At 44.4% G+C, this 16,383-nt stretch overlaps 1 protein-coding gene across 1 annotated transcript; it reads right to left on the bottom strand.

The window, feature by feature from the left end:
* Positions 1-7,152: 7,152 nt before the first annotated feature.
* Positions 7,153-14,298, bottom strand: LOC142570451 (uncharacterized). Its single transcript, XM_075678834.1, has 3 exons — positions 14,072-14,298; positions 7,605-7,766; positions 7,153-7,438 (listed from the first exon to the last, which is right to left on the bottom strand). Exons 1-3 carry the CDS (start codon positions 14,092-14,094, stop codon positions 7,153-7,155), a joined length of 471 nt encoding a protein of 156 aa, XP_075534949.1. The 5' UTR covers positions 14,095-14,298.
* Positions 14,299-16,383: the final 2,085 nt, after the last annotated feature.

Genomic DNA, 16,383 nt, shown 5'->3' with positions numbered 1-16,383 from the left:
GCGTCTTCGGCCACGCCGGCGCCACCTGCTTCCGCGACGCCCGCTGCCTCCGCTGCGGTGAGTCGCATCCCACAGGAGACTACACCGCAGAGAAGCTACGCTGCGTTAATTGCGGTGGCCGTCACCCGTCGACTGAGCCCAGCTGTCCCGAGTGGCAGCGCGAGAGAAAAGCGTCCGTGTTGCTGTCATCGTCTGAGCGGCCCCTTTCGCGCAAAAAAGCGCTTGAGCTGGCCGGCACCGCATCGACCGAGCCGCATACAGCCGCTCCGTCTACGCCTGCTCGCACCCCGCAGGGCCGATCTTACAGAGACGCCCTGCGCGGCCGCAGCACTCAGACAGTCGCAGCTGAGCCGACACTCGGCCCTTCAACCGCTCCGAGCAGCGACCCCAGAGACGCGCTGATAGCCGCTCTCGCTGCTGCTCTCGCTGCTGCTCTCCGTGCCCTGCTGGTCCAATGCCCAGCCATCGACGCCAACGCACGTCAAATGTGTGACACGGCTCTCGCCGCGCAGGAAGCACTGCTTCATCAAGACTAGGCGCGTCACCGTGCCACATAAGCGAAGGCCACCAAGTTGCCCGCGCACGCCGTTCTGGCCGCCGCCGCCGCGTCTCTTTCACCCCTCTTTCAATTCCCTCTCCCACTTGTGCAGCGCGGTTGAGGTGTCCTCACCTGAGAGACAGTTACTGCGCTGCACTTTACCCCAATTTTTCCTCCCAACCAAGGATCTCTATCTCTCTTACACAGTGGTCCCTCTCCCCCCCCCTCGCTTAGCCTTCCTCCGCCTCGCTTAGCCTTCCCCTTCTCCACTTCGCCGAGCGGAATTTTTTGTTAAATTTCGGCGCGGCCAGTACTCAATCTTAAACAGCCATGCTGTGAAAAGGCCTGCATGCTTATATTTAATTTTATCTTGAAGTTATGCCGCGTAGCCACGCAAGAGAATAATCATAATAATAAGTATTGGACTCCTGCACATGAACCAGTCATCGATTCTCCATCGTCCTAACAACCATGAAATTGTGAGACTAAGTCACTACGGCCTTTTGTTCAGTGCATGCGTGCACATCGACTCATTCATTTCGACTAAATTTTCAGAAACTAAATACTCTTCTCTGTATCGGTCCAACCAATCTAAAAAAAATTTACTGGAGGATTTTTGTTGTCGTTATTATTGGTGGTAGTAAACGTTGACAGCTGTAATTTATAATTTGTCCCACAATAATGTGGCACTCGAGTGGATGCTGCAGCTGGTGTCAGTCGTTCAGAGCGCGATTATGTGGGTCTCCTGTGTCCCTCCGCGTGAAAGTTATTTCACCTCAACCTCAAACACACTGTCGAGCACAATCTCTTGCACTAGTGCCCGTCTCTTAGCCTGCACTCCTGCGCCGAATTACTGTGAAGTAGAGAAGAATTACAAGTGATTCATGTTCCCCCTCTCCCTTATACATCTCAATTCTACCACTCCCAAAGTTGTGCCTTTGCCTGTAAAAGATGCTCTGCCACAATTGTGTTAATACTGTGGAGAAGCTATTGTTTCGTGGATAATGATTGCAAGTTTGACATCATGCGAACTTCCCCACGTCTATACAGCACACCTCGTGGATTGGACATCTAACAGCTTAATACATCTAACAACATCTAACAGCTTAATACAGAAATTGGCGAGTGACGTAGGTCAGGCTCTATGTCCTTGAACCTCCACCTCGCTCTGTCCCGCTGCAAGTTGCAACTGGTTTTAAGTTGCTTGCCTGTAAAGATTGTTCTGCCGCAAGCAAATAAATGTTGTGGAGAAGCTACTGTTAGGTTAATGATTACAAGCTGCCTCTTATGCAAAATTTTGCAGATGCGGTTTTACAAAACGCTCCTATGCACTTGCCTTTTAATAATGTCACCCCGCACACATTATAAGCACAAGAAGATATAGGTCCAATGCATATTAAAAAATATATGAAGCGAAGCTTTAATGAAACGGGTAATAGATATGCTCGATATGTTAGCCTGGCTGGACGAGTAATAAAATCCTATACAGCTAAACGCAAATTACGCAATTGTGTTTACATTAAGATTAAACTTAAATTGTGGGCTTTAACCTTCCGAAACTGTACAATTGGTCATGGGAGACGTCGTCTAAATATAATTACGTGCGCCTAAATATTAGTACGCGAGCGTTTCTGCATTTTCCCAGTTCGAAATACGGCCGTCGCGGCCTGGTATGAACCGTCGTACTGAACGTATAATTTCATTCGATATTCGTGTTGTGTACTGCGCATGTTACAACTATCATTTTTAGCCGTGTGGGCAGAGCGACAGCCTTTCTATCAGTTGCCTAGACAACCAATATCAGAGCGCAGAGAAGCGCAAAAAAAAAAAGAAGTAAAACAAGGGGTGCATCGACTATTCAGCGATAGTGCGGCTCCCTCACCTGCGCGTGGGCAACGGCAATCGTGGCTAATCGCGGCTGCCTTCTCACCCTCAATAGACGAGAAAACCATGGCCAGGCGGCCCTACTGCGCCTCCTGACAGCACCCCCAATGTGGAAACGTCAAGCAGCGCGGTCGCGCCGTGGCGCAGTCACCGCTTTGTTTACTTTGTTTCGTCCGCGCTTTTCGTCCGCACTCTGGCAACAGGAACTTCTGTTGTCATACTACTCGATCAGGGACGTAGCCGGGGGTGGGAGGGCTTATGGGGCTTCACCCCCCCCCCCCCCGAAATTTTTTCGTGCTGTCCATGCACCGCCGACCAAAGCAAGCCCCGGCTCCGGAAATCATTCTGGATTTTGTCTAGAACGTCTTCTTCACGCTCGAAAAGCCATTTCACCGCAAAAATTGCGAACTCCGGCTGGATTTCGCGGCAACGCCCATGCACCGGGAGTCACATAACGCAAGCAGCCCCATCCGAGCACAAAGTTTCAAAGACGTTTTGATGGCGAACGGGCTCGCCGGGGCATCTCGCGGAGGCCGCGGAATCTACACTCTATCATGGAATCTACGAAGCGCGTGGATGTCAATTCCGAAACCTTATGGGTATAAAGTTCTCATAAACTTTTGATGTGGAAGGTGCATTGACATTTCCAAACGTGTGCTTTAGATTTTCAATTGCGGTACATTGTAAGTTTAATGTTCCCATAAATATTTGACGCCAAAGGTTCATTAACTTTTCCAAAGTCGCACATCGGGCCATACAACGAGACAAGCCAAATCAACGCACTATCAGACAAGTTGACAAAGCCCGCAGCGAGGCCCGATAAGACGAAGCGTTGTGGTGGTTCTTTCGTGCAGTCATGTCACATAAAAAAATATTAAAATTTTTTTTCACGTGCGCCAAAGCATCCAGTGAAGACACTAACCAGCCAAGGTAACTACGTTCCTATTTATTTTTTCTACTTTGACTTTTAATCGCGAGGACACATTGAGCCTCTTCAATTTTTTTTTTGTTCTCGCTCCCCTACCCGCGGGCTGCCAGAGCCAGCCAGAGCGCATGCGTTTTTCTCGTGTTGCCCCGACCACCGCGCGGCGCACTTCGGTGCGCGTTCGGTTTCCTCTGGCCGAGTGCATTTTCGCCTGGCAGAGTTGTGGACGCTTTCTAGCTAGAAGACGAGAAAAAGAAACAATGGTCGCTCGCCGCCATCACTGTGGGGACTCTATGGATTGCACCGCGTTCGCCTGAGCACAACCTCTCCACAAGGTCTTACGATTCTTCAGAAACGCCTCACGATTTCTTCAATATTCTTTCGGTAGCCAAATTAGGTGCCCAAAGTAGGCATTCGATTGTGGAGATACTTTCGTTTGCGCTTTTGCATTTCGGTGCCCCCGTCCCACAAAAGGAAAGAAAAGGACATTGTTGTGGCACAGCGAATTGTCGCATGGTAAAAGTTCGATTTTGTTGCTTCTCCTTTTGCGGAAAGTAATGGGCCATGGGACGCTTCAGCTGCCGGACACTCTTATTATATTATTGCGATAGCAATTATATGGACACTCTAGGCGCATTCCTGCCGTTGCCGTCGCCCTCATATTCCGCATAAAGTCTAAGGGCGATAACTTCATGACCGCGCGCCGCATGCTGTATGTGCGAGTGAAAGCGTCGGGAGGGGGATGGGGGGCTGGAATGGGTGAGACGACGATGGTGGCTCAGTCTTGTGTGCGCGAGGGAGAAAGCAGGAGCAAGCGCGCCGCTTTCCGTCGCGCGCGATACATCGGAGGGAGTGGATGGAATGGGGGAGGAATCTGGGATTCTGTGAATCTGTGATTGCGCAACATGTTTATTTGCCTTGCTTGACCCATTATATACCGTGACTTTTTCTTAGATACGTAGATTTATTGGAGACTTATACGTACGTTTAGATATCTTGTTGCGAGGTTTTGTGCATACGTGCAGTGAACTTTGTTTCGAGTGGCACTTTTTTGCCCTTTATCAAGCTGTGTCTTGGCATTTGTATATTCTATTGTATCTTCGCGTTTCTAATGTACGAAGGCGAGTGAAATGAAAGTGAGCCCACCCATCCTGCGCAATTATGGTCCTGTTCATTATCTGCAAGGCCTGCGCGTAGCACACAGGCATCTCTCATTTACAAAAGTGACACGCAGGTGTGAGGATAAATGTTCTTTAATGTGCTCATACACTGGGTTGAACATGGTTGCGAGACGTAATGGGCGCTCCAGAAGTTGAGCAGCGTGGTGCCATGAGGTTTTTGACAGCTGAAGGTGTTTCCCAAAAAGAAATTAGTGACTGTATGGCTGCCGTGTACATTGCAAGCAAGCAAGCAAAGTAAGTAAGTTAGTAAATTAATTAAGTAAAGAGTAAAGTAAGTAAGTAAGTAAGTGCTTTATTTCTCATGTACAATATACATTTGAATATGGACAGGTCTTGAGGAAAAAAGCTGCGTCAGCAGCTTGACTAAGTCCTATTGAACATTGAACAATGCATTGCATTGGCCGCTGTCAAGCGTTAGAACAAACGGTTCAAAGAAGGACGTGAAAGTTGCAAAGACGATACCAGACCGCACCAAAGCCATCGTGGAATCACCCCTAACAAAATTGCGAAGGTTGATGAGCTGATGACACAAGAACGGAGGATAAGCACCGATGAACTGGCAGAGCGTGTGAACATCAGTCACGGATCGGTTCACCGTCACCGTTCACGCCATAATTCATGAACATCTCGGTTATCGGCTCTTGTGTGCGCTATGGGTGCCCAAGATTTTGAACTACCGCCAGAGTACGGAGAAGTTCGGCGCTGCCTTTACACATCTGATCCAGTATCACAATAAGGGTGACGATTTCATGTCTGCAATTGTGATCGGAGACGAACCATCATGCCACCACTACGAGCCTGAAACACGACGGCAAAGCTTACAATGGAAACATTCGAATTCACCACCCCCAAAGAAAGCAAAGGCCGTCATTCCCGCCGGAAAGGTGCTGTTGACTTTTATTTTTTCGATCGTCAGGGGCCATTACTGATAGAATTTGCCAAATCTTGAGAAACTATCAATTGTTTCTGATATTGTGAAACGCCGGATCGGCTGCATGTTGCAATCAAGAAGAAACTACGTGAAAAATTAACGAATGGGGTCATCTTGTTCCACGACAATGCCTGTGCACACGTCGCTGATGTGGTTAACACAAAAGTGGCAAAGTTCAAGCGGGAAACGCTGCAACATCCGCCATATAGCTCAGACCTGTCGCCTTGCGACTTCCACATTTTGGGGCAACCAAAAAAAAAACAGCTCAAGGGAACCAGATTCGTCTCGAACGATGACGTGAAAGTCAGTTGCAGACGTTTTGGAGCAACAACCCAAGGAGCTTTATGAGACGGGAATTACGCGACTCGTTAGTCAATGGGACAAATGTCTAAATGCTCATGGAGGCTACTTTTAAATAAAGTACCCCGTTTGTCATATATTCGCATTGGCTCACTTTCATTTGACTGGCCCTCGTAAATTGTGCAGAACTCCTGCTTTTTATGCGTGCTTTCTGTTGCGACTATAATTTCGGTGCAATTACTCACGATACACGACCGGGGACAGCTGCTCCTGCGTAATACATTGGAACAAATGACAGCATCATTGGGATTTTTCACTGGCCGTTGCATATGTACAGGAATGTAAACAAGGATCTTGAATGACAAAGTTTCATTAACATATTTGTCCTCAACTTCTTCATTTCATGGTCTTTACATTTTTCATATCAGCGGCATGCACTGCTTTGCTGGTTTCGAACTGATGTAGTTCTAAAGCTCGTGTGATATATTCTTTACTTAGTAAATAGACAAAAACATGGAAGCATTGACATCAGTTATGTTGGGCATAATTTTTGGCACATACGAGTATAATATTCTATGAAAAAATACATATTTTGCTTGATTGACAGTGCGTAGCGTTCAAGAATTTGTTTGCAGCATCTTTGGAATGACAATACAGTTATTATTCATGTATTTAATCCCTAGGCAAATTGTTTAAGAGGAAGCTTTAGCTAGGGCCCAACTCCGACGCGGCCTATTCAGATATATGTAAAACGCAGAAACGCTTTTCTGAGATAACTCCTGAATCGTTCAAATGAAATTTGTTTAATTTAAGAGAGGAAGTTAAGTTCTAGTGTCTGTTGGAAGCGGAATTTCGATTTAGGACCCGAAGTTTGTTTAAAATATTTTGAAAAATTCGAAACTCCGAAAGAAATAGAAGCACGAAGATTACAAATTAATAGCTCTTCATCAAGAACAGATATCCTGGTTCTGTAAACGGCATCCATTCCACCATTCAAAGCCGACAAATTCGATATGTCTATTTGAATTGGTTATGTTATGTACAAGGGTTCTGCAAAAGCCTTATTTCCATAATACTTAATTTTTTGAGACTCATGTGTAACATGAGTATTGTCCGCTGTAGATGTACTATTATGTGCAATTTACAGAATTGTGATGTCAATTTTCAGTGCTGATTTGCAGAGTTGTAAACTTCATTGTTTCGTTTTCTGAAAATTTTCGATGTTTGCCACTTTTTAATAAAATATTGACGACCTAAATAGAAAATTCGAAACAAACAATCACCAGAATTTAAGTTCTGCTTTTAAATGCAACAAACCTCATCAAATTTGGTGCAGTGATTGCCGAGAAAAACGAATTTTCCTTCTGCATGTGTTTAGATAGGAGCATCCAACCTAATGTTTCCTCCTAGGAGGTGGCCGAGCTGCATTGTGAGCCCTTCCCCCCTTCCCCCCACACGAAATTTCTGGCTTCGCCACTGTACTCGATGACTGCAGATCGATTGGGCTGCTTGTTGACGGTTCTGTCATCTCAGAGAGGCATGTTCTGGAGTCTGTTTCACATGTCTCTTGCTGCTGCTCAAGAGCTGTGTCGCCACAGTACGAAAGCGCATGTCCCGGTGGTGCTGACTGTTGAGAAGACTGCTGTGATTGCCATTGGTCTGTTAGACGCCGCTCCCATCTGCATCGCATAGAAATGAGACAGTATGTGTGCCTATTTGTTGTGGGAATTAAATTACTCCCAATAATACGTTTGCAAAGGTAACGTTCCTGTGATTGTTTGCATATATTATTCTACAAGAGTGTTACCGCTACAAGTTATGGTATTTGCACACTGCCAGTCATACCTTTTCGCCCTCTCTCGATCTGGTGCTTTCTTTCTGTACACAGGTGGGAAGACGGTAGGGATAGATGATGAATGCTGACTTAGGTCACTCTTGCAATTGCCAACGAAATGGGTGCTGCAAATTCGCGTGCTTTTTGATGGCTCCGAGGGAGTGTCGTCAGCACTGCGAGCACAGAAAGAACACATGCATTATGCACTAATAAGCTTGGCACTATACTAACGAGAAAGACCCTCTTCCCATCTTCAGCAACGTGGCCTAGCTTATAGCTCCTTATACCCTCTGGGCCAATTAGATTCAGGCAAATCACAAATTAAGATGTTTTCGGCAAACTGTACACGTTTTTTTTTTATTGAAGTGAATATTAGGAGAGGTTGGCGCCATTATGGTGGCACCGGCTACTCCTTGTCACTTGGCAAAGAAAACAAATTTCCGTAAAAAGGGAGAATAGCGACACGAAATATGGCACTCAGTAGAACACTGGATGAATAAAAATTATACAGTCCAACAGTACATCAGTCGCAAAGTTCTGTTCATTAGTTCAGTCCACGTACGCATATATAAAGTCAGATATTTTGTAAAGGCAAAACACACAACACATGTAATGCACTGCAAGTACACAACAGAATTATACATATAGCGTAAAAATTGCGATCACCACATAAACCAATTATGAACCACGGAAAACGCTTGTGTTACTCATTTAGCGCATTCGGATCATCTGATACCTAATATTTTCCCAAAATGCTGGTGTCCTCTAAAAACTTTTTCAGAGCAAGAAGTGCTCTTTTTTGAAGGCCCGCAGTTGGTCATGGGCCAAGTATCTTTTTTAGAGTGAATGGTCTTCTGTCTAACATCAGCAAATTTGCTTGCAGTACCCTTCTTTGTGGATCGTACTTCGTGCACTCAAAAAGAAGATGATTCACATCTTCGTCTGGATGTCCACAAGAACACTGCGGACTAGACACGTTTTATCCTGTACAAGAAGTGTTTTGTAAACGCAGTACCAAGACGCAGGCGGTGTACCAATGTCTCAAATTTTCTGTTGTCTGTTAGATTTTCCGGCATTGATAAGTTTATACATAGGTCTATAAAGTATAACTCCGAGTTTTTAGTTTGCTGATCAAACCAGGTAGTTTTGCTGAGGCGACAAGAAATCTGTCTCAGGAGCAGACGGACTTCACTACGCAATAGAGGAATATTGGTTGTCTCCGCGTTATTGTGCGCTCGATTCGCAGCTGAGTCCGCTGCAGTATTACCAGGAATATTGCAGTGCCCAGGCATCCACTGGAATGCAGTTACGTGGTTCATTGCGCTTGCTTTTGTAAGTTCTTTGTGTGTCTCATACAATACCGAAGTGTTCAAAGAATTTTTCTTATTGCTCTGTAGTAATGTGAGAGCGGCTTGCGTATCGCTAAATATAGCCCATTTTTGCGAATGTTTTTCTGATGTTATGAAACGCAAATCACACGGGATCGCAAACAGTTCTGCCACGGTGGAAGATGTCTCCCGGGATAATTTAAATGTTTGCTCTAGCGCTAAATGTGGAATGACGAATGCAGAAGTCGAGGAATTTTTATGACACGAACCATCTGTATAAACGTGGGTGTACTGGGGATATAAGGAGTAAATTTGGAAGAGTGCCAGTTGTTGTGCGGCTACTATGAACATGTCTCTCTTAGATATAATCCTTTCAACCGATAATTCTATTTGAGGACATGTTTGAGAACATCCAGGGAGGGTAACAAACATCAACTTTGAATAATTCAAATCTTGGTAATAATGCTTTATGTTCTCGAACAACATCGTGAATTTTGCTTCTGTTTCTTTCGGTAAGCGCAAGGTTTAATGGATGCTTCTCGTGTTGGGTTAAGATGCGATAGATATGTCGGCATGTTTCAACCGTTCGTTTGACTGGAAATGGTGGGTGACGAGCTTCAGCAGTTACTAAAGAACTCGAGGTAGTGTGCGGAACCCCAAGACACACTCGCAGCCCTCTTGCCAGTAAATGTTGAAGACGTTCCTCAGAAGTTTGCGATAAACCATGGAGAATAGGTGCCGAGTAAGCAATTTTTTGTTTTATGAGTGCGTTATGAACCTGTAATAGTGAAGAGACTGATCCCCCCACGTTGTGCCAGCGAGTCGCCGAAGTAAGTTTATTACTACACTCACTCAAGCGTAAGTTGGAAATTATTCAGCTGTCGTTTAGTAAAAGGAAGTACGGCTGTCTTTGCGTATGAAAGACTCATGCCTCTTTCTTTTAAAAAGGTGTCGATATTATCAAGACCCTCTTGTAGCGTTGTTTGAATGTCTTATATATGAGATCCAGAGGCCCATATGCAGATGTCATCTGCGTACAGCGAATACTGTAGACCAGACGGGAGTTTTAGTGGCAAGGCTGCCATGACACAGTTGAATAAAAACGGTCTGAGAACACTGCACTGCGGAACGCCCTGCGTGATGCTGTGATAATTACTCTCTCCTTCGATTGTTTCCATAAATATTTTTCTGTCTTTTAAGAAATTTGATACCCATCGCAGTGCTCGACCGTGAAGGCCAAGCTCTAACATACCAGCAAGGATGTGTATGTGACTTATAGTGTCGAATGCTCTTTGAATGTCTAAAAATACTGCTACTGTCACATTTCCGCAACTACGTTCATGTTCGACGCATGTGGCAATGTCTAATACTGAATCCATTGTACACCGATTTTGTCGAAAACCGGTCATGTAATTGGAAAACACATTTGTGTATTCACACCACCACTGCAGTCGACGGTCTATCATCTACATTAATTTGGAAAAACAGCTTGTGAGACTGACGGGTCGGTAGGAGTCAAGAAAAAGGGGAGTCTTTCCTGGTTTTAGAACTGCAATTACCCGGGCTAATTTCCATGAATCCGGAAGAGTATCTCTTATCCAGATATCATTAAATATCTCCAAAAGAGCCATTCTTCCTATTGGACCTAAGTTCTTTAACATCATATACGTGACACCATCTGGGCCTGCGGTTGTCTTTGTACGGCATGACGAAAGAGCACATTTCAATTCATTTAGACTGAACTCACAGTCAAGTTGAGGATGTTGTGACATAAAGCACGCACGAACTTTCTGTTCTGCTAGTGTTGTCGAACTTTTAAATTGTAGGCAAGTAAACGGAATTCCTGGTCTGCATATAAGTTGACAGAATTCGTCAGCAACAGATGTTTCCGGAGTGCTTCGAGCTACGGCAAGGGCTCGGAAGGGATGGCTCTGGGTAACTGGACCACTAAAAGATCGGACAAATGACCATATTCTGGGAACTGGAGTAAACGGAGAGAACGACGCGCAGTATTCTCGCCACCTTCTCGTACCTAATTTTTGTAAGCGTCTGCGCGAAGTTGACCGAACTTTCTGTGCCATCTTGTAGTCATCCAGCTTTCCACTGCGGCGATAAGCCCGTTCTGCGCGTCTTCTAATTGCTCTTAGACATTCATATTCCCCGTCGACTGCAGCGTATTCATTTGGAACAGTGACTTGTTTTGTGCAGATCTCGTAAGACTCACACAATATATTTGCAAAACTTTGAAAGCTCAGATTTTCACCCAACGAGTTACTTAAATGGTGACGAAAACTTTGCCAATTAGTATATATTGAGTAGCGCCGGGTACCCTCACTCCGTATGTGGTGATGTTTTACCAGGATCAGAAAATGATCACTACCGTGCGCTTCTATTTCTAAAAGATATCTTGCATGCTACGAACTCCAGTATATTTAAATCGCTCGACTGTATTAAATAAATATATATTGTTATATATACATATATATATATATATATATATATATATATATATATATATATATATACACACACACACACACACACACACACACACACACACACACATATATATATATATATATATATATATATATATATATATATATATATATATATATATATATATATATATATATATATATATATATATATATATATATATATATATAAGCTCGACGACGCTAAGCTCGCGTCGTCGAGCTTAGCGGCGCAACACGCATGCATTTACCGCTAACAAACGGCGGATGTCGCCACAATTCAACTACGCGACACGACTAATAATTCATATATATATATATATATATATATATATATATATTAGATAGGAGCTTCCTCTTAATTTTTCAATTTTGAGCAGATGTGTGTTTTGGCTGTTGTGCTCTAGGATTTTGTGGAATCTGGTAAGGAAACTACTTTAGTGTTCTGGTGAAGCAGCGCACTGACCAGGACAAGGCGCACACACAAGAATACATGACACTCGCTGTGCTTGTAACACTCCCTTTGTACTGGTCAGTGCGCCGCTTCATCAACACGGCATGATTATTAATCACCAACTCGCCCAACTTTATATGTTATATATAATGTTATATATAAATTTATAACATATATATATATATATATATATATATATATATATGTTATAAATTTATATATAACATTATATATAACATATAAAGTTGGGCGAGTTGGTGATTAATAATCATGCCGTGTTGATGAAGCGGCGCACTGACCAGTACAAAGGGAGTGTTACAAGCACAGCGAGTGTCATGTATTCTTGTGTGTGCGCCTTGTCCTGGTCAGTGCGCTGCTTCACCAGAACACTAAAGTAGTTTCCTTACCAGATTCCACAAAATCCTAGAGCACAACAGCCAAAACACACATCTGCTCAAAATTGAAAATTTAAGAGGAAGCTCCTATCTAAATACATTTAAAAGGAGAATTCGTTTTTCTCGGCAACCAGTGCACCAAATTTGACAAGGTTTGTTGCATTTAAAAGAAAAACTTAAAATCTAGTGACTGTTGGTTTCGAATTTTTTATTTAAGTCCTCAATTTTTTATTAAAAGTTGGCAAAAATAGAAAATTTTCAAAAAACGAAACTATGAAGTTAACTCAACAACGAGAAATGATAATACAATTCTCTGAATTACACCTATTAATAAATCTAAAGCGGACAAAATTGATATGTTACACAAGAATATAAAAAAATTAGTAATGTGGAACTACAGTTTTTGCAAAGCCCTTGTAACCAACGTAACAAATTCACGTAAGATGTAAAATAATACATCGAATTTGTCCGCTTTGAATTATCTAATGGATGCCGTTTAAAGAAGCGTGATATCTGTTTTTGAAGCAGAGCTATGAATTTTTAAAATTCTTGCTTCTATGTTTTTCAAACGGTTCAATATTTGAAAATCTTTTTAACAAAAATCAAGCCCTAAATCGAAATTCCGCTGGCAACAGTCCCTAGAATTTAACATTCTCACTCAAATACAACAAATTTCATTAAAATTGGTCCAGGAGTTATCCCAGAAAAACGTTTTTTTTTTTTTGCGTTTTACATGTATTTGAATAGGCCGCGTCAGAGTTGTGCCCGAGCTAAAGCTTCCTCTTAAGAAAGGACTCTGGTACTACATAGGCGCATATTGCCTAATATCATGCTGCAATATATATTTAATGTGTATCACGCCTTATTCAATGCAGAGTTGGAGTCATTGTAACTAATTGCATTAGTCAGCAAGGTATCTTTTCACTGCTCATGAGAAATGGCTCGTACAGACTGCTCCGCGAAATCAACCGAGACCATGTTAACCAGGAATTAACTTGGGACCAGCAGCACGAGCGAAAGCATTAGCGATACATGCCTCACCAAAGCAAATGAAGTTCCTCGTCGGGCGAGCAGCTAAAGTATAGCTTGCGCCGATGGTCGGCTACTACAGGAAACGAAGATTTTTGGCAGGAAGAGTGAAACAGGAATGTGAAAAGTGGTTATAACCTTAAAGCATGCTCGGATATTGTGAACTTAAAAAGCATGGCCAAACAACAAACATAACTCGCACGTCTAGAGCGGCTGCTTTCCGTTCGGCCGCTTACCGACGCACGCGATGACCGCGGCTTGCTTAAATACGGACTGATGCCACACAATAGTAGCGCGCGGCCCCTTTCGTTACCTGCACAACTAGTAATTCAAGTTGCAGCGTTTGGAAAAGGGAAGTAATTCTTTTGAGCTCGTCCATGCCGATCGCGAGAAAAAGCACAGTGCAATCAAATAAATTCGGGGGTTTTAAGTGCCAAAACCTTGCCAAAACCACGAAATCATTATGAGGCACGCTGTAACGGGGAGTCTCGTGAATAATTTTACCCTCCAAGGGTTCTTTAACTTGCACAAAAATCAAAGTACACGGTACCACGGGTGTTCTTGCATTTCGCCCCTATCGAAATGCGGCCGCCGTGGCCGGGAATCGAGCTCGCGTCGTCGAGCTTAGCGGCGCAACACGCATGCATTTACCGCTAACAAACGGCGGATGTCGCCACAATTCAACTACGCGACACGACTAAACAAACGGCCGTGCGCTAAAAACAAGCATATCACTATTCCATTTTCATCGAGCGGCCGTGATATCGCAGGCGAATGCGAAATTGCGAGACTTACTTGGCTCGGCGCACTGCAGTCATCCATGCTTGTGTTCTGTTCTTCCCGTACCACTTCCCCCGGAAATCTGTGGAACTTCACGGGCGGCGTTCGACCTTGAGTGTTTTCGAGGCTGCCGTGGCAATCAACAACGCCGCAGCATTGCGTGCCACCTTTCCTGGCTGACGAGGTCGCACTCGCTGTCGCAAAAAATTGGAGGACGCTTAAGCTTTGCCTTCAAGAGTGGAACGCGACAGCGTTCCCGTCGACCCGCCAAGGCGTGTAAGACAATGGGCTACGGCGCAGCGACTACGCGCCCCGCATCGGACGCGGTGAGCGTCGAGCAACGGAGCGTTCGGCGCGGCAACGAAACGTGCACCTGAGCAAGCGACGCACGCCTGAGCCTTAGAAACAGCTCGTTTCTAAGGCTACACCGCGTTCACTAGAGGCGCTTTTGTACCGCTTTGAAGCATCGAACTCGTGGCTCAGTGGTGACGTCTCCGTCTCACACTCCGGAGACCCTGGTTCGATTCCCACCCAGCCCATCTTGGAAGTTGCTTTTTATTTATGAAGTGCCTGCCGTGATTTATCGCTCACGGCCAACGCCGCGGACACCGACGCCGACGACATCGGCTTTTCTGCGACACGAGCTCCTTAACGCTATCGCGTTAAAACAGCGGGCGCGAGCGCTGCCGCCGTACAGAACACGGGCGCGCGCTAGCGCAGCGACGACCTTCGAAACTTCCCTCGGTCCGCTCGGAGAGCATTCGGCCGGCGCTGGTGCCGCGCGGGCAAGCTTGAGGTTGCCTCGTCTACAATATCGTCCTGAGCGCGCGCCGGCGCAGCCTCACGCCTGCTTCGAGAACGCGCGCACTATAGACTCCCTATTATTGCCAAAGACGCATGGAAAGGTGGCGCTTCTCTTTCTGCAAAGCTGCGCCCCTCTTCTAAAAGCCATGCATCACCAACTAGCACGACGAGAACTACTCCTACGAAGGCAAACTTTGTGCTCGGGCCATGAGCCTGTGAAAGAAGTTTTGAAGCTTCTGGTAAAGAAAAAAAAAACGAAAGACTTCGACACGTTATAAGCAAAAACAAGCTTTTTCACAACTTACTGTCAGGCAGGTAAATATCAGTAATGCAACAGCTGTCCATCCCGCTTCGGCAGGGCTCAAAGAAGACTTAAGCGGCTACCGTGTCTAACGTATTGTCGAGTACTACTTTCGGCGCGACTTCGCACAGCGTCGGTGCGTCGAGTTACTTCGTGCTGCGTTGTAATCATGCTGTTAATATTGCCTAAGTATCGAACCTAGCTTTTGCGCTAACCATGCTGAAGACATGTCGGCCGTGATTACGCCGCAGTAAATGCGCATCGTTAACTGAATGTAGCTACGCCGTGTGATGCCAAGCTGTAAATATGTCAAGTCTGTTCTTTGATGTTACCGCTTTTTACTGTTCGTGCAAGACATATTCCCCTATAGTGAATGCGCTGTCTTTAGTACACTGGACAGCGGACACTAGAAGCACCCGACTAATGCTGAGCTACATGTGTCGTTCGATCACTCGTGATTTGCCTGCTCGAAGCGCGTGTTTAGCGCTGACGGTTGCCGCAATTAAGGATAATTATTGTTTTCGCATGCAAGCGTTGCTGGCTTTGTTCGGCTGGTGTTCAAATGTTCTTAATTAGTGTTATTGAAAACAAAAGAAGCTTAACTAGGCCCAAGCATGCAAGAGGAGTGGTATTTCTTAATCATTCCAGAACGTCATCATAAGAAAACAAGGGGAGATGCTGCTAAAAAAAAGTTTTTTTATTACTTGTACTAGAGATTTGAAAATTCTGTCATTGATAGAGTTTGCATGCAGATTTCAAAAATGTAATTAGTTTTTGTGTAGCTGCTATCTATCTATCTATCTATCTATCTATCTATCTATCTATCTATCTATCTATCTATCTATCTATCTATCTATCTATCTATCTATCTCTCTCTCTCTCTCTCTCTCTCTCTCTCTTTGGAGGCACTTCCGTGTGTATAAAATTTTCACGAAAAGCATCGTGCTGTAGCTTATTTAGCTCGTTGTAGACCACAAAGTGCCTATATTTAGCCAAACACCATGCACAGTCACTGAAATTAGGCGAAAGAAAAAATAGGACATTACAACTAATTTTTTTCCTCTATCCCATGAAATATAACCTTGCACTTTCGCAACTACTGCCGCAAGATATTGCAATTTCAAGTAGATATCAGCATTCTACATATCTTGAAGAGTATGTATGCCAGATTTTGTTAGTGCAGGGCAATTATAAGTGCACAAGGTTATTCTCGTGGGATAGC

Source organism: Dermacentor variabilis, chromosome 2, assembly GCF_050947875.1.
Source record: "Dermacentor variabilis isolate Ectoservices chromosome 2, ASM5094787v1, whole genome shotgun sequence".
Classification (NCBI taxonomy): domain Eukaryota; kingdom Metazoa; phylum Arthropoda; class Arachnida; order Ixodida; family Ixodidae; genus Dermacentor; species Dermacentor variabilis.
Note: the sequence above shows the minus strand (reverse complement) of the source record. Positions and strands in the feature narration are given on the sequence as shown.